Consider the following 25,857-nt stretch of genomic DNA (forward strand, 5'->3'; position numbering starts at 1 on the left):
AATGGAATCAGGATCGACGAGCCTCCCTGCAGCCAGGGGAATGGAAACCTGAGCCTGCAGAGTCGGGGAGGATGAGCGGTGTGTGGGGCGGAGTGCAGTCTAAAAGGCAAGGTATGGCCAATGTGTGAAGCTTTTGAGCTTATGGGAGGAAAGGGGCATACCCAATTTTGAGGCTGGGAGGAACTTCTATCTGGGAAGGGGGCATAACAAGAGACAAGGAGGATGAGCGAGGAAAATAGACCTTCCGGCCTTCCCGACGGTGGCTCTAAGGCTGAATTTATACACGTGGAGTGGCCACGTTGCGTAGGTTCTCAGGTGTTTGCCACAGGAAGCCTCTGCAGTCGGCCAACGGTTCCCTTCTTTCCGGCCGTGACTCTATGGTGCTGCGATCCGTACAGGCCGCTCAGCCTGAGGATTGGGCCGTCCTAAGGCGGTCTCCTCTCTAGGCAGGCGTCTCGGTGGCCATTTTGCCCGAGCGCTCTCAGCGGCTGAATTGCGTCAGTTTCGACGGGGTCTGGGCCCGGGGCGGGCCCCTTATTTGCAAGCCTCATGAATAATTGAGCACCTGGGCTGCGCCTATTTGCATACGATCTACCGAGTTCTGCTCGGGCTTTCCACGCCCGGTTGTCGCCGGCTCATGGGTATTCATAAAGCGCGCTGGGGGCGTGGGCCGGGGCGGAGCCAGGGGCGGGGCCCCGCCCGGGCTCGCACTGGCTTGGTCCCGCGGTGACGGCGGCGGCAGCGGTAGCCGCGGCGGAGACTGGCGTCGGGGCGCCGAGCCCGAGCCGAGCGGAGCCGGATTCTGGGGGAGCGCGTGAGTGTGCGGGGGCGGGCAGGAGGGCGAGGGAGGGGGCGGGGTCCGGGACTGGACTGGGGACGGGGGAGAGGCATGGAAGGAGTGGGCGCTTTCCAGCCAGGACCTCGAGTTGAGGTGGAGGGGGGGGTTCACCAGGAAAGTTTGCAGGGGTCGGGGGCGAAGCAAGGGTACCGCGGAGCTGGCGCGTGTGCGCGGGGGCGGAGGATGCACGGTCTGAAGCTCGTGCTGGCCGAGCCAGAAGAAAGGGGGGAGGGGGCGAGGGCTTGAGGCGGGGCCCGGGGCGGGCGGAGCTGCTAGAGGGACCCCCGCTTCCCTTTCCCCAGGGCGCACGCTGGCCCCCTCCTCCGGCTCCCTCGGCACGCCCCCAGCCACCCAGTCCGCCCCCACCCGGCCCGCGTCCCTAGTGCCTGGTCTGTTCGCCGGCTGCTTCACATCCCGCGCACAGGTCCTCCGCTACTGCTGCCGCCGCCCCCTCCTCCTTCCCTTCCTCCTCCACCACCACCACCACCTTCTCCTCCTCTTCGGCTGCCGCCGTCCCCTCTTGTGTCCAGAGCTCCCCACTGGGCCCCTCCAGACGGCCCCTCGCCCCGGGCTGTTCTGTCTTCCCGCTGGCCCTCCCTCCTCCAGCAGTGTACGTGCTGTCGCTGCCGACCTCTCTGGCCCCGGATCCGGCCGGAGATCCCAGGGTCCGGAGGGGCGACCCGGCCTGCGCCGATGCCTCGTTGCATCCCTGCGCCCTAGTTGGAGCTGCCGAGCCTCTCCCCAGCCCTTCTGGCGGCCTTTGCTCCCGGGGTTCGGCTAGTCTCCCCCTGACTCCTGGAGGTGGGGAGTGCTTAGAGCCGCTGTGATTCTACAGCTTTTGGCTACGGTCTTGGTCACCAGGGTTTCCGGGCTGGGGACTCTGAGCTGCTGTGGCCCCCTCCTCAATTGGGGAAGCCGAGCCCCCACTTCATTGCTGCAGCCCCTCCTACCCCAGAGGTGCCCATCAGGCCCCCAGGTGAAAAGGTTTTTTGGTTTTGGGCCAATTCCTCCACATTTGTAACCACCCACACCGTGTCCCTTGTAATAATGTTCAAGGACAAGGAAACAGTCTTGTGTTTTTTTAATTTTCTTTTTTCTGTCATGTGCCCCTCCCCCCACGCACACTTAGACTGGCTCTGCACGGTTCTTCACCCACCCACGAGGAGCAGTCCTCCATGGTAGCTGGCTAACTAAAGGGATTGATGGTCCTGGGTTTCTCCCTACCCTCTTTATATTCTCTGCTGTCTTTGAAACAAGCTGCTTCAGGGTCAAAGGTGAGGGCTGAGGGGCTTTTGCTAAGGTTGGGCACTGAGGTCCCTTGTTAGGACTTGGTGCTGTCTTCCCAGCCCAGCTGGAGGGGATGACTCTGAGGAAGGCAGTGCCCCTTGCAGGTTGGAGACGGTTGGGTTGTCCTCACCGACTTTGTGCCTACTGGGTGATAGGAAACATCCTCCTTCCTTTGGAACAACAGGGGCAGGCCTCTGTCCCCCAGGCTGGAGAGCCTGGGTGGTTCTTGTGGGTGGGATGGTGCTTCAGGAGCCAGGATGGGAACTGAGGAGGTTGTTGAGTGTCTGAAGAACAGGTGACATGACTTGGGTCTGCGGGAGTGAAGGAACAGTTTGGGGAGAGGAGAAGATGGTGACCAAGGATGTTTGCTCATTGGTGACGCTGAATGGAATCATGCTAATAATGGCCAACATTTATTGGACAGTTATGCACTAGGCATTGTGCTAAGCAATTTGCATGCATCATTTCATGTGATCCAACAGTCTCAGGAACTCTTATTTTTCACATAGGGAAACTGAGGCTTAGAGAAGTAAGCGACGTGCCTGAAGTCACACGCCTAGAAAGTGGTAGACCCACTCAGCATTTGCATCCTGGTATATCGGACCCCAGAACTCCTGTCATGAGCTTAGAGGAGAGGCACCCATTTGGCTTTCACTATAAGGCAGTGTCACTTGGTTTACAATTTCTTCTGTCCCCCTCAAAACCCCTCAGGCCAGCCCTAGGCTGGTGAGTGATGCCCACATAGCCCCTTTTCGTAGGCTGTGGCTGTCCCACCCTGACTGTCCTAGAAGGGGGAACCCCAGGGAGTTTTTCCCCCAAGCCACCCCAGCCCCCGGATGTTCTCAAGCCCTGTCCCATTCCCCCAGCCCAGGCCTGGGCCGGCTCCTCCTTCCTCTTGGCGAGGCTCTGGAAATCCAGTGGGAGGCCATTGCTATGGCAACAGGACTAGGCCCTGGCTTTACCTCATCAAATTCCAAGCTGAAGCCAAAGCGATTGAGAAATTAAAGAAAAAAATGTATTCCAGATGTTTACTTTTTATTCCTTATTTTTCCGTGTTTGGATGAGACAGCTCTGAGGGAGGCGGGAGTAGGGCAGGGATGTGGAAGGAGGAGGGAGAAAGAGGGGGGAGAGGGAACCACTCCCAGCTGCAGGAGGGAGGGGAGGGAAGGAGGGTGAGCGGGAAGGGGGAGGCAGGCGGTGGGGCGGAGCCCCAGGTTGGGGAGGAGCGGGTTTTTCCCGTCTCCCATGAGGTGATTCACGGAGAGACTTCAGACTTTGCGGCCTCTTGCTCTGCTCGTGAGTAGAAACCTCAAGAGCAGGGCCACCGGACTCAAGGGGTGCACTGGGAGCAGTAAGTGGGGTGTCTGGGGGAGCTTGCCAGAGGAGGGCGCGGTGGGCAGCTCCCTAAAGCTCCAGGCCTTTGGGGTTAGGTGACAAGTTAGAGAGTAGTCTGGGAAGAGTGGAGGATATGGCTGCTGGGACCTCCCTTGACCTCCCCCAACCCCCCTTCTGAAGTTCCCTCTTCCTGTCCCACACTCTGCTTCAAGTAGGACACTTCTCCCGGCTAAGCCTGCTGCCAACGCCCAACGCTTTTGCCTTCTCTCTCTCTCTCTTTTCCAGGGTCTTCAGCCACCCCAGCTCACACCCCTCTGCTTCCCAATTCTCAGCAGGTTCTGCCGCATGTGATGAAAGTGTCTGCTCTCCGGGAAGGCACAGTCATGGCTTCCCCACCACCCCAGGAGATGGAGGAGGAGCTGGTATCTGCTGGCTCTGAGCCAGGTACCTATGGGTGCAGGGTGGGGCGGGGTGACTGCAAGGAGAGTGGGAGGGGCAGAGGTTGAACCCCCATTCTGTCTTGGAGGCGGTGGGCTCAATGATTCTCTTGAGGTGGGTGGGAGAGAGGAGTGTTGAGGACGTGCAGGATGAGTCTGAAAGGTTCTCAGCTCCTGTTGAGACCCTTCAGAACTGTTGGAGATCATAGATCTCTGGCAGATAAGAGCAGACTGACCTTCTGAGAGGTTGTGGATCAAGCTGGGTGTTTTACGGAGGAGGAAACCGAGGCCCAGAGGAGAAATGGTGTGCGTTTATGGGGGTTTGAACCCAGGCCTCCTGGCTCCCCGTTAAGACTCCTTTCTTAGGCTGAGCCAAATGAGTGGGTGATACAGGATTCTAGTAGAAGGGCTGTGGCTGTGAGTAATTCCAAGGTCTTTTATTTGGCATTGACATGCCTTATATAGAAGGTAGGTTTCTGGTCTTGTTTTTTTTCCTGTAGCAGGTTTACTTCTGTTTGGTTTAGGTCAATACTAAGTTTGCATTCCTGATCACACACCGGATGACAGTGGGGAGTGGCCTGACTATGCACCAGGGGAGGGGGCAGCAGGGAGGCAGAGCGGGCAAGATCCCTTGGAATAAAAGGTTTACAGTGGTGAATAGTATAGTAGAGTATCATGTAATGTTACTGATGGTGGGCTGACTGCTTGATGGGGGTAGGCAGGCATTTGTTTATTGGCTCATTTGCTCATTCATTCATTCACTCATTCATTCATTCATCTGATAAGAACATGTGTTAGGTGCAAAGTGGTGTACAAAGAGAAATAAGGTGCCAGCTGGGCCCTTAAATAGCTTTAGCTTATAAGGTGAATTGACTAAACGTTTTGGGAATTTGGAGAAGGAAGAAGATGCTTCTGGGTTGTGTATGGAAAATCAAGGAAGACTTCATAGAAGAGGTGACATTTGACTGGTGCCTAGATGTGAACATTTTGAGTTTGTAGCGTGGGAGATGAAGTTCTGCTTTCTGCTTCTTCTGACAGCCCCCCAACCAACCCTCTCCTTTTGGCAGGTGACCCTCGGGCCAAACCCCCTGTCAAGCCCAAACCCCGGGCCCTGCCCACCAAGCCAGCCCTGCCTGCCAAGCCCAGCCTGCTGGTACCTGTTGGGCCTCGGCCCCCCCGGGGTCCCCTGGCTGAGCTGCCCTCTGCCCGGAAGATGAACATGCTGGCGGGCCCCCAGCCCTATGGTGGCAGCAAGCGTCCCCTTCCCTTCGCGACAAGGCCTACGTCCGAGGCATCTGCTGGGGGAGAAGTCACCCGAGAGACTGGGAAAGAGGAGGCTGGGAAAGAAGAGATGCCCCCCTTGACACCCCCGGCTCGATGTGCTGCCCCGGGGGGCGTGCGGAAGGCCCCTGCCCCCTTCCGTCCAGCCACGGAGCGCTTTGCAGCCACCACAGTGGAAGAGATCCTGGCCAAGATGGAGCAGCCACGGAAGGAAGTCCCGGCCAGCCCTGACCGCCTCTGGGGCTCCCGCCTCACCTTCAACCATGATGGCAGCTCAAGATATGGCTCCAGGACCTACGGCGTGGCCACCGGTCCCAGGGATGAGGATGGTGGGCCCCTCTCCAGGGGATGGTCCCAGGAAGGGCCAGCAAAATCTCCCACAGCGTGCCCGGAGGAGCACAGCAAGACCCCCGAGGAGAGGTGAAGGGCGGGAGGCTGTGTGTTTTATTGCAGCCTGGAGGACGAAGTGGGTGGCCCCATCTGGGACTGTGACCTTCACTTTTACGTCTGTCTTGTGCTGTGAGTGCAGGCGGACCCTGGTCTATCACAAAGCATTCCCCCAGCAGACGGCATTATCATTACTATATTCTTTTTAAAATTGTAATTGTCTTTGCAGAGTTGATGCCTGTTTATGGTGGAATGTACAGCATGGAAGTTTATTTTTAGTTTTTTTATACTGAGAGCCAAGCTCTGCCTCATTTAATCCACAGCCATCCTGTTTAGTGAAGGGAATATTAGACCCATTTTAGAGATGAGGAAACTGAGGCTCAAAAGTGACTTCCCGTGGTTCCTTAGCAAGTAAGAGGCAGAGCTAGGGTTTGAACTCAGGTCTAGTTGATTCCAAAGCATGTGCTCTTAACTGCTAGTTCCCGTGGGTGGAGCAGCGTGCCAGGTGCTGGGGGTGTGTGGGTAGCAGGATGAGTAGGACACAGTCTGTCCATGAGGAGGAGTCTGATGGGAGAGATAAAGCAGGAACATGCCTTGATGCCAGGCCAGCCAGTGTCCGTGCACAGGTTGCGACTGGGTTGGAGACTGTTGCATATGATACACTTCTCTGGAGTTGGTGCCAGTGTAAAGGGAGGCTAGCCAGGAGGCGCCCCTTGGGGTGGTGGGCACAGGGCATTGGAGGAGGGGCCTGAGGTATCTCAGGTGCCATCAGCTGCATGGAGGCCATCCTCAGGGTGGGGAGAGCCAGGTTGAGGCCCAGTGGGCCCCCTGCGCCCTTGGCTGCTCTGCTGGGCCCAGAGGCTCCCCTCTGCTCCTGCTGCTGTGGTCTGGGCTGAGCCAGAAGCTGAAGGCCCCTGCCCTGCCTCCAGCCTTACCCTTCTCTCACCTGAAAGTGCCTGGAGGGCAGGGCCTGTAATTAACCCTCTTTGTCCCAGACCAGGGCTGCCTGAGGTCACGCCCTTCCCAGGCTGGGTTCCGTCTTCCATCCTCCTCCCCTCCCTCCCTCCAAGCAGAGTTTAAGAGGAACAACTTAAACCTTGGAAAATCACTCTTCCCCCTTCCCTCCCCCTGCAATCCTTCAAGAAGTATTGGCAGGGCAGCCGGGACCAGCTGCACTCTCCCTGGCTGGAGGAGAACCTTAACCCCTTATGGGCTCAGGGAAGGAGGAGTTATCTTGTTGGGAACCATTGAGGGGTCTGGGCATGCAGGATGTTTTTCTTGAAGGGGCTGGGGGAATTTAACCCTTGATGTGCAGGTGGGGAATAGGCACCCTCTCCTGGGGCACTTCCTCTGTTGAAACTGCACAGCTTCTCTGTCCCCCGTGGTTCCAGGCAGGGCTCAGTAGTAAATGCCTGGCTGGGGGGCTGTGGTTAACTGTGGGTGCTGTTACAGTCGCTTAGGCAGACTCTTGATCAGCTCTGTCCCCTTATCCATCTGTGACAGGCTTCTTCATTTCCTGTCTTTCTCCCTCACAGGAGCACAGCTTCTGATCGTGCCTTCAACGGGGACCTGGCTCAGCCGGCCAGCCCTAAGCCACTTACCGACGTGAGTTATTCTCCTGTTACGAATCAGGATCCTAGTATTTTAGAGCTGGAAAGGCCATCTGAGATTATCTGTTCCACCCTCCTTGTAATCCGATGGGGAAACTGAGTCCCGTGGAGGAGGTGACTTCCCAGAGGGCTGGCCCCGGGACTTAGATTTCTCGACTCCCAGGCCACTGCTTTCAGTCAGCAAGGTGGCTACGTGCAGTTCAGGCCATGAAGCTGCTAATTATTAAGAGTAGTTATAATATCCATAACACCTGCCACTGATCAGGGATCTCCTGTGTGCTGGGCATGTCCCAGGAACATTGACTAACTTAATCCTTGGATCACTCCAGCTAGTAGGCCCTGTTGGTCCCACGTGAGAGGTGAGGATGCCAGGGCTCACAAAGTTGAAGTAACCCGGGGGCTGAGGCAGGATCTGAAGGGTCTGACTCCAGTGGTCTCCCTGGCTGGGCTGCCTTCTCAGGGTTCAGAAGAGGGAAGAGTCCTTTCTTGGGGGTCTCCTGTTACATCTCCCCCTTTCCTCACAGCATGCTCGGAGGAGAGTCACCCTGTTTTCCTGAGTAAATGATGTCAGGATGGCCCCTTTTGCTCATAGAGCCCTTGCTGGCCAGAGACTGTCCTGTCTGCCCTGTGATGGAGGCCTGACTTCATTCATTCGTCCATCCAACAAATATTTGATGAGCACTTGCTATGAGCCAGGCTCTGGGGAAACAGCTGAGAACAAAACACAGCCTGTCCCTGCTCTTAGAGAGCTCACGTCTGATGTGGCGGGGGCAGGCACAAACTGACATCCCTGTGAACCAGCAGATGTGTCGTGCGTCAGACAAGTGCTGGGGAGACCGTAAAGGTAGAGAATGCTGGGATGAGGGTAGTTGGGGAGGGCCTCGCTGTGAAGAAGGCGAGGGAGTGGGCTGTGTGGATATTTGGAGAACAGCATTCTTGGTGGAGGGAACTGCAAATACAAAGGCCTCAGTGCCTTCCTGGCAAGGAAGCCAAGATGTATTGCAGTGAGAGACCGGGTGGTGGTGAGGACCGAGAGGTGATAGTTGGATTGTGTTGAGCCTCACAAGCCACTAAAGGACCTTGGCTTGAGTGAGGGGAAGAAGCCATCGAGGGATTTGGAGGAGAAAAGTGACTAGTTTAGTTGAATGCTGCTGGTTTAGTTGTAAAGAGTCCACTTGCCCTCTGGGTTAAGAATTGGTTGCAGGGAGCTAAGAGCAGCAGCAGGGACCAGTAGGCGTCTATTGGTATATTCCAGGTGAGAGATGATGGCGGCTTGGACCCTAGAGGTAGCTTGTGGGTGGAGATGGTGGGAAGTGGTCGACTCTGGATAGAAATTGAAGGTGAAGTGGATGGGATTTGCAGATAGATTGATGTGGGGAGAGAAGGTGCAGAATCAAGCTGGACTGCAGGGCTTTTGGCCTGAGCAACCAGAAGAGGTTATGTTTACTGAGATGGAGACTTCTAAGGGTGAAGCAGGATCGGGGGAGATAGGAAGCGTTTGATTTTGGATTTGTTGAGTTGGAGATGCCTTTTAGACATCCAAGTGGGGATGTCGAGTGGGCAGTTGGATATTTGAGTCTGGAGATCCAGGGACTTGTCAGTGAACAGATGGTGGTTAAGACTGGCTGAGATCACCAAGGGAGTGGGTGAGGGAGAGGAGGGAGGGGAACCGAGGCGTAGCAAGGAGACCGGAAGGAGCAGCGGTGAGGTAGGAGGAAAGCCCACGAGGGTGGAGTTCTGGAGGCCAGAAGAAGCCAGCTTCCAGGACTCGAGGAGGGCGCCCTCAGTGGTCAGACACTGCCGACAGGTCAAGGAAGATGAGCTCTGAGAGTGGGATTTAGCTACAGGGAGGTCATTGGTGACAAGAGCAGTTCAGTGAAGGAAGAAGCCTCTTTGGAGCGAGTTCTGGAGAGAACGGGGCAAGAATAGCTATGGTGATAGAGAATATAGGCAACGTGTTCAAGAAAATGGACGGTAGCTAGAGAGAGGTGAAGTCAAGAGTATTTTTTTTTAAGACAAGAAATGAGAGCAGTTTATGTGCTGATGGAAATGCTCCAGAAGAGAAGGAAACATCGATGCAGGAGTGGGGTTGGCTGTAGCTCTGAGCAAGGACAGTCTGTGATTGATTGTAGAAGGGGAGCAGAGTGCTTGGGCTCACAGGCAGGTAGTGGGGGTGTGGGTGTTCTCTGCCCATGGCCTCTGTGCTCTCAGGAACAGGAAGTGAGGCTGGCAGCTGAGAGAGGATGGGGAGGAGGTGTCAGAGTTTTGAGCAGAGGCTGCGTTGCCTGGGAGCGAGGGGAAGGCAGTAGGACTGCGGAGTGGCTCCAGGGCCCATTTGAGAACAGTGGGGGTGAAGCTCAAGTGAGACCAGCCGTGCTGGTTGCGTGCTTTTCTCCAGCCACGTCCGGCTGCCCGGGTGCAGCCTTAGGGTGGAGGAGAGTTGTCTTGAAACAGGTCAAACAGTAGGATGAAGGAGGGAGTTGAGGGTTGTGTACAAAAGTGACTTCAGTGGTGGTAAAGAGAAAAGTGAGAGCAGGAGGGGAACGGGGGACAGTGAGAAGGAAGGGGGGTCAGTGGCTGTGCCTCCCAGAGGGATCGAAGGATTGAGGGTGGTGGGGAAATGGAAAGTGGGAGCTGGACAGATAGGTGGGAGTGGGCAGGCGGGACACTTGAAGTTGAAATTATGGAGGGGCAGTAGTTATCAGTAAGGACAGGGTCTGGGGTATGACCCCGGGAGAGGTGGGTCACGAAGTCATTGCAGAAGAAGGGGTCATGGAACAAAGCCAGGGTGCTGGAAGGGTCAACTGGCTCATGAAATCACTAGGAGTTATAACAGGAGTAGCACTGGGGAGGCTTGCATTGGTCCAGGAGCTGTGCTTTTCAAGGAACGAGGGGTCTGTAGGGGCCTCTAACAGGAGGGGTGGTGAGTGGTATAGTTTAAGGACATGAGCTTTAAAATTAGAGCATTGTAGAGAGGAGGGAGTATGGAGGGAATGGAAGGGGCAAGCAGGATGCCTTTCCCTGCCCAGACCCAGTAGGTGATGATGTGGGAGAGACAGCCCCATTGGACAGGGCAGCAGGGGAAGCGTGACCTCTGGGGAAGGCGGAGGTCAGATAGAGCGTACTCACTTCGTTGTCAGGGGCAGGCTGAGTGGAGCGGTGAAGGAGTGCCAGGTGTCTGGTGCCCCCTCTGCCCCCTTCCTCCTCCTGCCCCCCGTTGTCCCACTGCATCCATTATTTCTATAAGTCCTATCCCGAGAGGCCATGTGCACAAATCTTATTTGATCCTGACTTTACTCTGTGAGATGGATGTTGTTGCCATCAGCCCCAGTGGGGCTGCAGATGGGGAAACAGAAGCTCAGAGACACGAAGTGACCACCATACAGCCTACAGGAGGCAGTGCCGGAGGGACCCCACACCAGGTGCTGTCACGTCCCCCCACTCATTTCACCTGAATCCCAAGGCCTGCCTACTTCCTTGAGTGGCGCTGGGACCTGTGGAGATGCTGAGCAGGGCAGGGTGGGGAGCACCACACCTCCCCGCTGTAGCTGCTCCTGGGAGCTGGTCTGGAGCATCACTGGGCTTGGAGCCCCAGTCTGAGGCAGAACCCCCGCGTGCCCGGATGGTCAGATTCCCTAGTTATCCTTTTCCCTTTATAAAGCCAGTGTTCTTGACCCATCAACCATGGACTCTTAGGAGATCCTTAGATGAGCTTTGGGTTGAGTGGACACATTTGAGCCACCTAGAATGGTGTGAGTGATACTATGTGAATAAGGCTGTGTGTATTTTCTGAGGAGAGGGCCTAAAGGAGGAATCTGTGAACTCTAAGAAGCTTAAGATGCCCTAACTCCTGTTTGGGGCCTCTCCCAGCTGTCCTGAGAGGCCCCCGTCTGAGCCCTGGTTTCTTCCTCTGGTGTATGGAGTGAGAGTGTGAGGAAGCAGCTGACCTGGGGTCTATATGGGGTTGGCAGGGACGTCCCCTGTCCACCTGAGAGGTGGGTGATGGCTCTTGCCTTTTCTCTTGCAGGTTGCCAGGCCCTGGGTCCCCTCAAGTCCAGGCCCTGCCTCAGAGAATGGAGGCTCCGCCAGCCCAGGCCTCGCCACTGAAGTCGCAGGCCCAACCCCTGGGTCTCCCTGTCTTCACTCACCTGATGAGAGCTCTCCCCGCCACTCTCAGCTTCCAGAAGCCCCGAGTCCTACAGCTTCTGGGGCTTCTCCCTGCCTGCCTGAGACTCCAGCATCCCCAACTGCAGCCCTGCCCAGTGAGGGTTCCTGCCATCCCCCTAGCCCAGGACTCCCTGCTGCGGAAGCCCCTGAGGCCCCCAGACCCAAAAGCCCTCTCCTTGAGAAAGTCTTGGGGTGCCACAGCTCGCAGCAGCCTCCAGCTGCCTCGCCCCAACCCCTGATGGCGGAGGGTGGGTTGCTGGATGTTGCTCGGACGTTGCCATCTGGTGAGGAGGTGGCCAAGGGTGACGCAGACCTCCCCGCCATTGGCCTGGCTCAGCGCAGATTTTCTGAAGGTGTGCTCCGGTCACCCAGCCAAGACCAGGAGAAGCTGGGGGGCTCGCTGGCTGCCCTGCCCCAAACCCAGGGGAGCCAGTCGGCCCTGGATCGTCCCTTTGGGAGTGGGACAGAGTCCAACTGGAGCTTGTCACAGTCCTTTGAATGGACCTTCCCCACGCGGCCTTCTGGTCTGGGGGTGTTGCGACTGGACTCCCCACCCCCGTCACCCATCACCGAAGCCACTGAGGCCGCTGAGGCTGCTGAGGCTGGTGACTGGGCTGTGTCCAGGAGGGAGGAAGGAGTGTCCCAGCCGGGGCAAGGGGCCCAGTCAGCTCCAGAGGGGCCGGCAAGGCCTGGTTCCTGGGTGCAGGTGGATGATCCGGGCATCTCCCTAACCCAAGAGGGCGATGGAGAGAGTCAGCCTCAGTCCCCAGCTGTTCCGCTGGAGCCTCTACCAACAAGGGGCCCACCTGGACCAGCCTTGCTGCAGGCAGAGGAGAGATGCGAGGACCGGGAGCCCTTGGCCGGAGAGGAGTCCCAGCTCCCTCCGGCCACCAGGGAGACCGCTCTGCCCGTCCTGGAGCCGGTCCTGGGGCAGCAGCAGCCAGCATCCCCTGACCAGCCCTGTGTCCTCTTTGCTGACACCCCTGACCCCGAGCAGGCACTGCCTGCCCAGGAGGAGGCCGTGACCCTGGCCCAGGCTGAGACCACCCAACCCAGGACAGAGGCTCAAGACCCCTGTCGGGCGTCCCCTGAGCCTGCAGGCCCTGAAAGCAGCTCCTGCTGGCTGGATGACCTCCTGGCTTCCCCACCACCCAGTGCTGGCAGTGCCAGGCGGGGAGCTGGGTCTGAGCTGAAGGACATGCAGACCCCGAGTGCCTGCTCTGAGGTGAGGACATGGGCCCAAGGAGGGTGGGGACCTCAGGATGGAGGTCAGGGCTTCAGTGGGCTTCGTTCTTTCAACGTGGATTTTATGTTTCAAGAGCTTGGGACACAGCCGTGAGCAAGGCAGCAATGGACATGCCGCTCATAGCTGTGTATTCCGGCAAAGCTGGCGGAGCAGAGGGTACAAGATGGTGCTTAGGGTTTAGTGTGAGCTCGTTTCCGACTCCGGTATTCACTAGCTGAGTGGTCCTGGGAATGTACCTTCGCCTCTGAGCTTCAGAGTCCTTTTGTAATAATAACATTGGTCTCTTGAGGGTTGTATTGCGGGTAAAATGAGACGTGGAAAGTGCCCGGGGCAGTGCTTGGCATATACTGAGTGTTCAGTCCATTATCACACAGAGTATTGTGAAAGGTGAAATAGTGCAGCCCTGTGGAGCGTGGGCTCTGGAACCAGACTGCCTGGTTTGTCTCCTGGCTCTGCTGTGACCTTGAACAAGTTACTTTTCCGCCTGTGCCTCAGTTTCTACGTCTGTAAAATGGGGATAATGATGATGCGCTCTGCCTCATAGAGTGATGGCGAAGACTAAATGAGCTCTGATAACGTAAAGTACTAAGAACAGCACCTGGCTCATCATGAGCGCTTAGTAAGTGTTGGTTTTTGTGAACATTATTACCGTGGAGCTCACGACTTGCTTTTGGACGGGCACCTGAGGCCCAGAGAAGGCAGAGCCTTGTGCAAAGTTACCCAGCAAGTTGGTGGCTGGGCCTGGGCCAGAGCGCCAGTGCCCAGTGCCCTTTCTCCTACCAGGCTGCCTCTGAATTTAAGGGCTGGGGTCCAGGTGGCTTTTGAAATGTGTTTTTCAAGCCCTGCCTGAGCTGATAGGGGCGGAGCTGGAAGGAAGGAGGAGCCAGGGGGCCTCTGGGGCGGAGGAGGAGCAGGAAGGAGTTAAGGCCAAGCTGGCTCCTGCAGTAGGTGTGTCTGTCCTGGGATGTGGGTGACTCAACTGGCTTCTGGGCGGGGCAGCCAGAGCTGCAGCTGCTCTGGAGGGAGCGGGGCCAGGGTGAGAGGGAGCCAGAGCCGTCGGACAGGTCCAGGCGAGGAGAGTGGCCCACCCCTGTCCCAGCGGCGCCCGCCGCACCCAGCAGCCTGGGGCGGGTAGAGCAGGGCCATGGCCCAGCTTGGGGACAGGGAGCCCAGCATGTCTGTGTTGGAGAGGCTGCTGGCCAACGCGGCGTTGCGAGATGAGGCTGGCCGGCTCCGCCGCCCTGAGCCTAGGGCTTGGCCGCGCGCAGGAGTGAGTCAGGGAGTATGGGGTGGGGGGTGCAAGGAGCCCTGGCTGGGTCTTTCACCTGGGCCAGGGGGTGTCCCTTCTGTCTCCTCCAGGGCCTAGCGAGGGCTGAGAGTCTTTCTGGGGAGGGCTTTGGTGGCAGGGTGTTTTCCTTAGGGAGGATGGGGCTGGGATCTCATGGGGCTAGAAGGGCCGGGGTGGTGGTGGAATCCCGCCTTGGAAAGGAGGTTGTGGAGGGGCTTTGAGTCTTGCGGGCTCCTAATTGAAAGAGTACCCCTCCCCCCACCCACGTGAAGACCACTCCACTAGGCAGGCTTTCTCCTGGCCATTAGCCAAGTGTTGCCCAAGGGCTGTAAACATGACCATGGGATCATCGATTGAGTGCCCTTTTTGTACCAGGTGCTCTGCTGAGCCCTTGGCTTACATGATCTTGTTTCATCCTCCCACCCCACGCAGTAGGAATTATCCCCGTTTAAGGATGAGGACCCTGAAGCCCAGAGTGGTTAAGTGATTTGCATAAGGTCACACAGCTGGGATCCAAACCCAGGCTTTCGGGCTCTCTGAAGCGGGGCTCTCAGGCACTAGGTTGTGCTGACTCTTATTCTGGGTTGAGTCTTACCCTGATTGACTCTAAGCATTGTTTCTTTGTCTCTCTCCTTTTTTTCTGATTCCCAGGGACTCCTTGGCTGGGCCCAGAAGGATCTGCAGAGTGAATTTGGGATCGCAGCAGACTCACATCCCAGCAGTTTTAGTCCTTCCAGCTGGTCCCAAGACACTTCTGAGGACTATGGCCTTGGGGGTGTGAGCTCTAGAGGGGACTCAGGCCTTGGAGAGAGGGACTGGACCAGCAAGTGTGGGCAAGGAGCAGGGGAAGAGAGCGCCAGGGAGTGGGCCAGCAGGTGTGGCATCGGCCAGGAGGAGATCGAAGTCAGCAGCCAAGATGGGAGTGGAGTGCTCGCAGCCCAGGACCAGGTGATTGGAAAGCCAACCCAGCTTGGCACTCAGCAGAGCCAGGGGGCGGATGTTCAGGACTGGGAGTTCAGAACAAGGGATTCCCAGGTCACTTACTCCAGCCGGGATGCGGAACTCCAGGATCAGGAGTTCGGGAAGAGAGATTCGCTGCATACTTACTCTAACCGGGATGTTGAACTCCAGGACCAGGAGTTTGAGAAGAGAAATTCACTGGGTACTTACTCCAGCCAGGATGAGGAACTCCATTACCAGGAATTCGGGAAGAGAGATTCGCTGGGTACTTACTCCAGCCGGGATGTGGAACTCCAGGACCAGGAATTTGGAAAGAGAGATTCACTGGGTATTTACAGCAGTCGAGATGCAAAACTTCAGGACCAGGAATTCGGGAAGAGAGATTTGCTGGGTACTTACAGCAGTCGGGATACGAGCCTTCGGGACTGGGAATTCGGAAAGAGAGATTCTCTGGGTACTTACAGCAGTGGGGATGCAGATGAGCAGAGCCAGGAATTGGGGAAGAAGAACCACATTGGCAGGTACTGCAGCCAGGATGCAGAGGAGCAGGACCAGGAGTTTGGGAAGAGAGATCTTTCCCTCAGCACCTACGGCAGCCGGGATGCAGAGCAGCTGGACCAGGATTTTGGTAGGAGTGCATGGATGAGGGACTACAGCAGCAGTGGCAGCTCCACAGCCCTCAGCCCCCAGGACAGAGGCTTCGGAATGAGAGCCCTGAGTGCCGGGTTCAGCCCTGAGGAAGCTCAGCAACAGGATGAGGAGTTTGAGAAGAAGATTCCAAGTGGCGGAGACAGCCTGGGCGAGGCCAGTGAGGCGGCAAGCCGGCCAGAAGAGAGCGAGTCAGGGGGCTTGTTCAGCCCCAGCACCCCCCAGTCGCAGGATGGGGCACTGGGGCAGAGGGACCAGAGCAGCTGGCAAGGCAGCAGTGCCAGCCAGGAGGTTGGAGGGCTGCAAGGGAGACAGCAGGTGGGAGGCCAGAGCCCAAGTGATGCTGACCGGGAAGACAGGGAGGTGGGGCAGCGAGGCTGGGCCAGCGACTTCAGCCTTGGTGTTGTCCGCCAGCCAGAGGTGGCCTTCAGCCCGGGGCACCGAGACTGGAGTGGCGAGTTCTGCATAGAGGATACTGAGAGGAGCCGTCAGTTTGGCATCATCGGCAATGACAGAGTGAGTGGTGCTGACCTGAGCTCTCCCGGCAAGATGGGAGGTGGCCACTTTGTGTCTCCCCAGAAGACCGCGGCTAGGCCCGTGGACTGGACTGACCAGTTGGGCCTCAGGAACTTGGAAGTGTCCAGCTGTGTGGGTTCCAGGGGCTCGAGTGAGGCCAGGGAGGATGCTGTGGGACAGATGGGCTGGTCAGACAACCTGGGCCTGAGAGATGTGGACCTGGCCAGCCGTTTGGAGACTGGAGGGTCTGAGGAGCCCAGGGGGATTGGAGTCGGGGAGAAGGACTGGACTTCTGATGTTGGGGTGAGGGGCAGAGATTTGGCTGGGGCAGAGGAGGTAGAAGGCCCCAGCCAGGCCAGAGAGAGTGGCGTGGGGCAGACCGACTGGTCAGGTGTAGAGGCCGGAGAGTTCCTTAAATCACGGGAGCGTGGAGTGGGACAGGCAGACTGGACACCTGACCTCGGGCTGAGAAACATGGCCGCAGGGGCAGGCTGCAGCCCCAGGGAGCTTGGGGCGGGCCAGGTGGACTGGGGCAGCAATCTGGGTCTGAGGAATTTGGAGGTGCCATGTGACCTAGAAACGGGAGGTTCTCGGGAGCCACGGGGTTGTGGAGTGGGGCAGGTGGACTGGACCCAGGACTTGGGGCTCCAAGATGTGGAGCTCTCTGTGGCCCCAAGTGAAGCCAGGGATCATGGAGTGGGAGAGGTCAGCCAGTGCCCAGAGCTAGGCCTCAGGAACAACGATGTCCTTTCCCCTGGCCTGGAGGCCAGAGACCCGTCGGAGGCCAGGGAGCTGGGGGTCGGAGAGACAAGTGGGCCGGAGACCCAGGGCGAAAACAGTTCCTTACCTTCCTTGGAGACCCGCCCTGATGACCTTGGAATGGAGACAGGAGAAGCCTCTGGCTTCGGATCCAGGTAAGAGCCCCCTCCCTGTGTGGGAGGAAAGGTGTGACAGCTGTCTGAAAAACTGCAACCTTTCTGAGGAGGGAGGAAACAGCTTTCCCAAAGAACTTTCAGTGTTTGGAAAATTGAAATGGTTTGGACTGTGAATTTTTAATTTTACTTTTTGTTTAATTGAGATATGGCGCACACACACATGAGCTCCTTTTTTGATGACAAGTGGGATGTTTGAGGTGTTACTCTTTCAAAGCCCATGCTTTAGGCTTCCTTGGGGATTTTGTATTGTGACTGTGCTGGAGGAAATGGTTATTACGTCACATCTTTGGATGGTTTCTCGTGGGTTCCACTCTTGTGCACAGTGTCTGTGCCCCAGGCCTTTCGGTGGTCTCAAAGCCACAGAGGATCCCAGGCTGGAGAACACAGATGCTTTCATAGGCATAGGAAGGAGGACTCTTGTCTTCTTGGCCTGGGCCACTGCGGGTTGAGTGGAGTGGACAGTGGCGCTCATTGTTTCTCACAGAAGTTAGGAACTTGGTGCTTCTTGACTGTCCTGTCTTAAGACCCAGGAGAACAACAGTTTAAGAACCTGAAAGACATTGGGACCTGGTTCCTGGCCCCATGACCTTGGCCTCCATGCACAGAGTTACTGAAAAAGAACTTTCCAGAGAAACAGACTGGTAGTTTTACGAGCCATCCACGGTCTGCCTCTGAGATTTTTTGGTTCTAAAACCAGCTGAGGTGATTTCACACCTGGAAAGGGTGCTAAAAAGGCATTGCATCTATTTCATTAACACTTCTATCCATTGAGATTTGATTTTATGCTCTTGACTGAGTAAAAGTTTGACCTTTTCCAACCCTGGAGCTTCTCATTGGCCATCCGGGAAGAAGGGAAGGGAGGTGTTGGGTGGGGCCTGTATTATAAGTGGAGGAGGCTGAGAGTAGTGGGAGGGGGGCAGGTGGGATCAGGAAAGGCCTAGAGGGAATCGAGGGATGTTGGAGCAGTTGGGAGAGGCATTTGGGGTTTGGGAGAAGGAAGGAGAGGGGAAGGTGGGCAGAGCATGAGGCCAGGATGATGCCCAGGGAACTGAGGAAGGGGAGCATTCTGGGGACTCATACTGTTTGAGGGGTGATGGAGGAGCGTGGGCAGGTGGTGAAGACTGCAGGGAAGGGGGAGTGCACAGGACTAGGAGTCCAGAGGCTCCTGGGATCTTGGACGAGTTGCTGGACCACCTCTCTAAGCCTCCCTTTCTAACATGAGGCTCAGGAAGCTTGAACATTCGTGGTTCTGGGAGAGCATAGGTGCCCTAGGCTTGTTCCTGGTTTCTCTTGCCGGGACTCACAGAACTCCGCAGTCCCCGGTGCTCAGCAGTCCATATTACCTCATTGATCTTCACAGCTGCCCTGTGAAGCAGGAAAGGGATTTTATCCTCTGCAGTTTGCAGGTCGAGAAGTGGTGTGACCCGCTTAAGGTCACAGAGTCGGCATTGCCTCTTTCTGCTTTCTTTATCTTAAATGCCGTCAGGTGTGGGCACTGCGTTCGAGACTCTTAGGTGGGACCCACAGCCCTCCACCTTTCCCCTCTGATTGGGGTGGCTCTTGAGAAGGGGGAAGCCAGAGTATCTTTCCCTTGGTTTAGGTTGGAGGGAGAGGCTGCCCGGAAGCTAGCTGGGGGCAGCATAATCTGCGGAGACTGGGCTGGGGAAGAGGAGGGTGGTGGCAGAGAAGCAGGGAGCCCTCATTCCTCGGCTGTCTGAGCTTTGGTCTCCATCACACTTTTAAAATGCCCAGGTTTTCTGGCTGTGTTATAAGTTGGGAAATGCTGTGTACTCTGGCTGTACCGCAACTCCGGGCATCTGTGTATGAGCATAAATTAGAGCGTGAAAGCACAAGAATGAGGAAACGTTTTCCTTTCTCTAACACAATGTTTCCCAAACTTATTTGACTGTTGGAGGAGCTAGTGTTCTGACACGTGACTTAGGGAAATTCTATACTCCGGAAGGTTGCTCTTTAAAGGAAGTTTTGGAAGTTCCCCTGGTAACGAGAAGTCCTTGAGGCCAGCTCAGAGCATCTGGCTCTGGGCCCATCTGCCAGGTTTAGGTCCTGATTCTGTCACCACCTCTGTGACCGTGGGCAAGTTCCTTCTCTTCTCAGGGCCTCCGATTCCTTGTCTGTAAATTGGGAGTAATTTACTCCCAGTACCCACAGGGCTGTTGTGAGGGTTAGGAGTTAATATGTGGGAGGTGACAGAAACCTGCTCTCTAGCTGTGATTGTAGCTGTTTTGCAAATTTGGATACATGTGAGCTGTCCGCAAAGTGAGGCCCTTGGGGACATTTTTGTCATCATCCTGGTGTGGGGCAAAGGTGCCCCTGATGGCCATCATTTTGGCTGGAATGCTGTCCAGCAGAGCTGTGACCAGAGGAGTATGGGGGTGGGTGGGGCATGGGGAACCTCAGGCTCCTCCTGTGTGTCTAGGGCCACCTTGTTCTGGTGGGAGGCGCTCCTGGGTCCCCCGAGAGCTGATGCACTGCCCTCTTCTCTCCCTGGCCTCTTGGTCACCTCCTGCCCCTCCCCCTGGGCCCCAGGGATGCAGAAACCTCCCAGTCATTTTGAGGCCTTCATAGACTGAGAGGATCCTCAGAGATCGTTGAGGCCAGCTCCCTCGTTTCATGGGTGGGGAAACGGAGGCCCAGAGAGGCAGTGTGACTCGTACAAGGCCCGCAGCTGTGATTGTGGGCTCCTTCATGTTCTCTCGGGCCCCAACCTGTGGTCCTCTTTCTGTACTCTTCTCCCTCTGGGGTCAAGAGACCCAGCTGCTGCCCCTTTGGACACATCATTCCAGCTCCAGCCCTGAACCTCCCTCATTTCGGGTCTTGGAGCCTGGAACACGGGAGAGCTGAATTTTTGCAGATCTTCTACACGCCATTCCCCAGTCTGCACCTGGAATGGTGGTAGGGATGGGGTTGGATAGAGTCCAGGCCCTCAGGATATGCCAAGTCCAGATGGGGTGAGGGCTATAGATGGTACAAGATGAGACAAGTCCTGAGGCCAGGTGATTCATGATGATGGGGATTACCCTAAAAATTTTTCAAGTGGTAACTATGGGCTGGGCACATATTTCTGCCAACAAACCCAGCAAAGTTTAGGTACTTTTATTATCCTGATTTTACAGATGAAGAAACTGAGGCTCAGAGTGCATCAGTCACTTTGCCAAGGCCACAGGCGTAGTAGGGGATGGAGCCCATAACTGTATTGGAGTGGCAGCGCCCAGCGCAGCTTCCTGACCATTCCTCTGTCCTGCTTCCCTGCCAGGAGAAGCCAGGGAGGAGCTCAGATTGTAGGTGTTCTGGGTGCTCAGAAGTAGGAAGGCTTCTCCTGAGATGGGGAGAAGGGTGAGTGGGTTTAGACAGGCTGAGATGCACTCTGCATTCCTCAGTGCTCTCCCCACCCTCCCTTCCTCATGGTCTCCCCCGCCCCCCAGCCCACCAAGCTCCTTCCCTGCCCTCTGCTCATGTGGCTTAAGGCCAGGTCTTGCTCTGGATGTGGATCTTTCCATCCACCCATCCGCTGTTTCACATCCCCTTAGCTCTGCGGGCCTGCCTTCTCTCTGCCCCACCCCAGGGAGAGGCTTGGGGCAGGGCCTCCTCAGGCTGGGTGGGGTGCTGCCCCACCCGTCCCTCCCGGCCTCCCTGATTTTAGGCAGCAGGGTGAGCTGGCTTTGGCCCCCATCCAGGGCTGCTCCTAACTCTACTGCTTTGCTACACTTCTGCTGCTGCCTCCGCCTCCGCGCCCCCCCCCCCCCCCCCCGACCGCTTTAATTTCCATCTGTCAGCAGCCTGTGGAAGGACAGACTGACACACGTTCTCTCCCGCCCTATCCCCTTCCTGCCTGCTACTGACTCACCTGCCTCATTCTCCTCCCCTCCAGTCCCACCTGGCTTCCAGGCGCTGCCCTGCCAGCCTTTCCCACGCCCATGTGCATGGTATGAGTGTGTGTGTGTGTGTGGTGTGGCTCTGCTGTGCTTATGTGGGGGTAGGTACTAGACATGTCTTGAGGGAATGGCAAATGAACAGCACACATCTCCCTGTATGAGGTGTGCTGTGAGTGTGTACAGGGTGTGTCTGTATTTCAGGGGGTGGCGGCTCAACAGCACAAGTTCCTTGTGTGAAGTTCGTGAGTTAGTGAAAGCACGTGCTTTGCTGTGCACCTGTGTGTGTTGTTTTGAGGGAGCAGCAGGCAGAAGACGCATAAGCTGCATTGAGTTACAAGGTGACCCAGCCTCTCACTCACTCAGCAAACATTTACTTAGTCCTGCTCCTGGCCAGGCCCTGGGCCGGGTGCTGGGGACACAAAGGCGAGAGGGGCCCCATCTTTGCCCTTGAGGAGCTCACAGACGGCCAGTGGGGACAAAGAACTGCAGACTCTGGGGCAGGGCCGGCACAGGTGGGAGCCCAGGGCAGGGCTGAGGAGGAGCGGTGGCTGGGGGCCGGAGCAGGTGGGCCTCGGAAGAGGAAATGAACTGCAGGGAGAGTGTGTGGAGGGGCGATGGGGGAGCTTTCCAGGCGGGAACAGCTTGTCCACATACACAGCAGCCTGCAAGGGCCTGGCACGTTCTGAGAGTCCCTGGCTGTGCTGTGAGACTGGGGCATGGGGAGGGGTGACGTGGGGGGCGAGGGCTGAAGAGGTTGGACAGGCAGGTGGGCTAGGACCTAGCTCATCCCAAGAAGAACGACTGTCAAAGCAGGTGCCCCTGGGAGGGACACGACAGCATCAATAGCAACGGCACCAGTAACAGTAGCTGTTATTTGTAGGGCACACACTGAGAGTTGGGCACTGGGCTACGTGCTTTTCATTATCATTTCATCCCCTTAATGACTCTATTAAGTTAGAGGAACCCAAGGCTTTTATAGGTGGAGGGACTCATCCAGAGTCTCAGTAAGTGGCAGACCTGGGATTTGAACCTGCTAGGTTGGCCCAGCTTGTTCTCTCTGTGCTGTGTTTCAGGAGGCTCTGAGCATCTCCTTCCTGAAGGAGTCTGGGAGAAGCATGGAAAGGAGGGAGAAGTTGGGGGAAAGGGGAGACAGATCCTATAAAGGGGGCTTTGGGGGAGGGAGGTATGCCTCACAGTGACCTTGTCCTCTGGTCTGTCTCCTTTGCAGCCCCGGCGGGTGCCCAGCCTGCTCCCCGCCCTCTGGCTCCCAGGGCTTGCTGGAGGAGATGCTGGCTGCCAGCAGCTCCAAGGCAGCAGCCCGGAGGGAGTCGGCAGCCTCTGGCCTCAGGGACCTGTCAGAGGAGGAAGGAGCCACAGCAGGTGCTGAGCCAGGGGAGGCCCTGGAGCCTGGCAGGGACCCTGTGCCCTCCTGGAGGCCCCAGCCTGATGGTGAAGCCAGCCGGACAGATGAAGTGGATGGCACATGCGGCCCTGCAGGGGCCGGCCTGGGCGAGCAGGGCCCAACACGGCCCCCTCGGCGGCCCCCCCAAGGCCCCCTGCCCAGCTCACCCAGTCAGGACTTCTCCTTCATCGAGGTCAGTGGAGAGTGAGCCCAGGGAAGTAGGTGGCTGTTGTCTGGGGGGGGCTGCAGGGGGGGGAACCAGAGCCTCGTCCCTGGGGTTTCCCTCAGCTGTGAGGAGCCCTGAGCAGTCTCAGTCCAGGAGGCAGGAAGCGGGTAGTCATGTGAACAGAGAGCTCCAGGCTGCGGGAGGGATCACCTCACAGCCAGCTGCTGTTGAGGGGCTCTGGGGGGGTGGGACAGGACCACGGGGCAGAGATGGCAGTGATGTTGCCATTGTCCCGAGCAGGACACCGAGATCCTTGACAGTGCCATGTATCGGAGCCGGGCCAATCTGGGGCGCAAGCGTGGGCACCGGGCCCCGGCCATTCGGCCCGGGGGTACCCTGGGCCTCTCGGAGGCGGCAGACTCAGATGCACGGCTGTTCCAGGACTCCACAGGTAGAGTTGTTTGATGATGTCTGTGTCTGTCTGGGGTGGGGTGGTCTGGGGTTGCTGCCTGTGCTGAGCCCCCTCTCTGGGTCCTTGCAGAGCCACGAACTTCTCGGGTGCCATCTTCAGACGAGGAGGTAGTGGAAGAGCCTCAGAACCGCCGGACACGGATGTCCTTGGGCACCAAGGGGCTGAAAGTCAACCTCTTTCCTGGCCTGAGCCCATCAGCCCTGAAGGTACCATCTGGTCACTCAGCAAACATCCAGCCACCTGGCCTGCTAGCCACCTTGCGTCCGGCCTTCTCTCCGCCCATCTCTTCATTCCCCCATCCCCTTCTTCCCATTCCTCCTCTCGTTCTGCTCTCCAGGGAGGGCCCCCAAAGATCCTTTGTTCCCCACTCGACACTGTGCTGTGTGCTTAGTGGGATGGAAGGAAGAACAAGGCGTGTTCATGTCCCAGAACCTCACAGGGTGGTGGGGTGCATGAGCCATGGCCATAATTACCTCTGGAGAAGGTGTCACTGGGAGGTACAGATGAAGACTGGGCCTGTTCAAAGAAAGAAGTCACTTTTTAACAGTAGATGGTGTGAGATGGGAGGGTAGATTGGGGAGGGCCTCATGGAAGTGTTTGGTCTTAGCTTTGAGGCATGCGTAGGAGATAGTTGGCTCTGCGGGGGGTGGGGTGGAGGGAAGGCATTCCAGGCAGACGGAACAGAGTGAGCAAAGTCACAGGAGTCGGTAGTTACTACCGGCTTTGTCTGTTCCACTTAGTCTGAATTCATTTTGGCAGTATCTTTTTGAGGGCCTACTGTGTGCAAGGTATGGCTCAGCTCTTAGGGGAATCTCGTCTTTAAGTGACTGCATATCCATCCAGGTAGAAGGACTGCACAGGGGTCTGTGGCTGATTCTGGGGATTGCACACTCTTGAAAGAAGGCCCAGCTCTCTGAAACCTCTTGCCTGTCACTCTGACATCTGTCTGCAACTGGACTTCTCTCTCAGGCCAAGCTGCGTGCCCGGAACCGCTCAGCTGAGGAGGGGGAGCCGGTGGAGAGCAAGTCCAGCCAGAAGGAGTCTGCAGTCCAGCGCTCCAAATCCTGCAAGGTCCCGGGGCTGGGGAAGCCCCTTGCATTACCTCCCAAGCCAGAGAAATCCTCAGGGTAGGTGACCTGAGTCCTGGGCATCGACTGACCTTACTATGTTGGCCTGAAAAGGGAAATCCCACTTGATAGAAGAGGAAAACAGGCTCGAGGAGGAAGGTGACATGCCCCAAATTAACTGTATTAAGTTGGTGGCAGCATTCTGGTCTCTGCAGCCAGGCCCCAGCCTGCCTCTTCTGATTGTGAGTAGGGGTCCCTACTATCCCTATTACTCCTCATTTTGTTCAGCATTCCTAAAGTTTGCCTTATGACCTTTGCCCTCTGCCTTCTAGGTCAGAAGGGTCATCACCCAACTGGCTACAAGCCCTGAAACTGAAGAAGAAGAAGGTCTGAGAAGTCACTGAGGTGAGGTGGGGGCTGGTTCCTGGACTTGGGCCTGTCTGGGGTTGGGGAGTGGGGTTCAGGGTGAGTAGGGCCTGCCCTGGAGGACTCAGGAATTCCCATCCCCCTTCTAGCCCTTAGCTCCCCATCCCCCTTTCTTGTGAGGCTGGAAGCAGGCTCATGAAGCCAAGCTCCAGGACTGGAAGGATCCCTTGGCTTCCCTTAGGTTTTGCACACAGAGCAGCAGGCTGTTGTCTGGCCTGGGATGGATGAGGAGGAGGGCTTCCATCCCTGCCTTCCTCCCTGAGAGTGGTCAGCCAGTCCTCTGGTCCAGGACCCCTGGGGGCACACACCAGGCTCAAGGTCCCTCGTACTGGGCTCAGCTGGGGGAGGCAGGATGGGCACAGGGAGAGGAAGCCAAAGCATCTCCTCTCCCCCGACTGTCTCTGCCCTGACCTCTTCTCTCCTCTCCGGTTGCAGGTACTTTCCTTCTGGCAGTCTCAGGCAGTGCCCTTTCCTGTAGGGTCCCCGGCGAGGAGATGGCTGGAGCCCCACCATGCCCCAGGCTGCAGCCTCTGTCCCCCTTCCACCTCTGAGGAGCGTCTGGGGAGGCACATTTATGCACTTTGTATCACCTTCCCAACTTTCCCCCAACACCTTCCCTCCCAGCCTGGATTCAGTCATTAGTGGTCAAAGGTTTTGGTCCCTCCCTCCCTTGCCCTCTTCCCGCCTCCCTCTCTGCTTCCTCTTCCAGCCTCCCTTGGGTTTTCTTTTGATACCAATTTATAGCATTTTTTATAAAAGCCTTTGATTTTTGTAATGGGTGGAGCCCAGCCCCACCCCTGGTCTCCCTCCGCCCTGCCAGGTGCCCCACAGAGACCAATGACATTTTGCCACTTGAAACAATAAAGGTTTTCGGGAATTGGTGCTGCCCAGGTTGTGGTGTGAGGTTGTGGTGCCCTGTCCCCCCATCAGAGGCTGTGATTGGGAAATGCTGTTAGCCCTGGCCCACCGGGAGCTCACTCTGATACTGAATATGTCACTTTCCTTTCACTCTTGGGCTCAGTGTCCCTGAGGAGGGTGTCTTGGTTATAATAGGCTGATTGCTGATTCAGACAACCCCCAAATCCCGGTAGCTTAGCACACAAAGGTTTATTCCATTCATGGCCTAGCCCAGGGTGTTTTGGTGGTGGGGACACTGCTTCACAGTCATTCAGAATCCAGGCTCCTTCCTATTGTGGCTCAACCATCTGCAGGGGCCTTGGAGTCCTGCTGCGAAGCATCCAATGGAGAGGGGAGGATCCTGTGGGAGACCCACATTCCATTGGCCAGAATTCAACTCACGATCCCCTGCTAACTGCAGGGGAGACTAGGAAATGTAGTTCAGCTGTGTGGTCAGACAGAGAGGACCAGATATTGGTGAAAATTCACCCTTCTTGCTAGGGAGTTGGTTTCTGTGATCCCTAAGGCTCCTTTGAGCCTTCTGGCTCTGAGCATTCTGGAATGTCCCTAAGGCTCGGGCCTTCCCCACCCAAGCCCCT

At 56.9% G+C, this 25,857-nt stretch overlaps 1 protein-coding gene across 5 annotated transcripts; it reads left to right on the plus strand.

Annotated features, from left to right (window-relative positions):
• Positions 1–734: 734 nt before the first annotated feature.
• Positions 735–25,249, plus strand: TNKS1BP1 (tankyrase 1 binding protein 1). 5 transcript variants are annotated; one of them, XM_058526874.1, is made up of 12 exons: positions 735–814; positions 3,793–3,904; positions 4,965–5,598; positions 7,101–7,170; positions 11,203–12,567; positions 14,528–16,914; positions 22,057–22,423; positions 22,697–22,847; positions 22,938–23,074; positions 23,838–23,995; positions 24,268–24,340; positions 24,797–25,249. In XM_058526874.1, exons 2-11 carry the CDS (start codon positions 3,811–3,813, stop codon positions 24,326–24,328), a joined length of 5,424 nt encoding a protein of 1,807 aa, XP_058382857.1. In that variant the 5' UTR covers positions 735–814; positions 3,793–3,810; the 3' UTR covers positions 24,329–24,340; positions 24,797–25,249. The 5 variants fall into 5 exon arrangements, with proteins under 5 accessions (XP_058382857.1, XP_058382854.1, XP_058382858.1 ...); XM_058526871.1 differs by having other exon boundaries at positions 749–814; positions 3,746–3,904; XM_058526875.1 differs by having other exon boundaries at positions 754–814; positions 3,796–3,904.
• The last annotated feature ends 608 nt before the right edge of the window (positions 25,250–25,857 follow it).

The sequence above is a fragment of the Diceros bicornis genome, chromosome 31 (assembly GCF_020826845.1).
Source record: "Diceros bicornis minor isolate mBicDic1 chromosome 31, mDicBic1.mat.cur, whole genome shotgun sequence".
Lineage (NCBI taxonomy): Eukaryota > Metazoa > Chordata > Mammalia > Perissodactyla > Rhinocerotidae > Diceros > Diceros bicornis.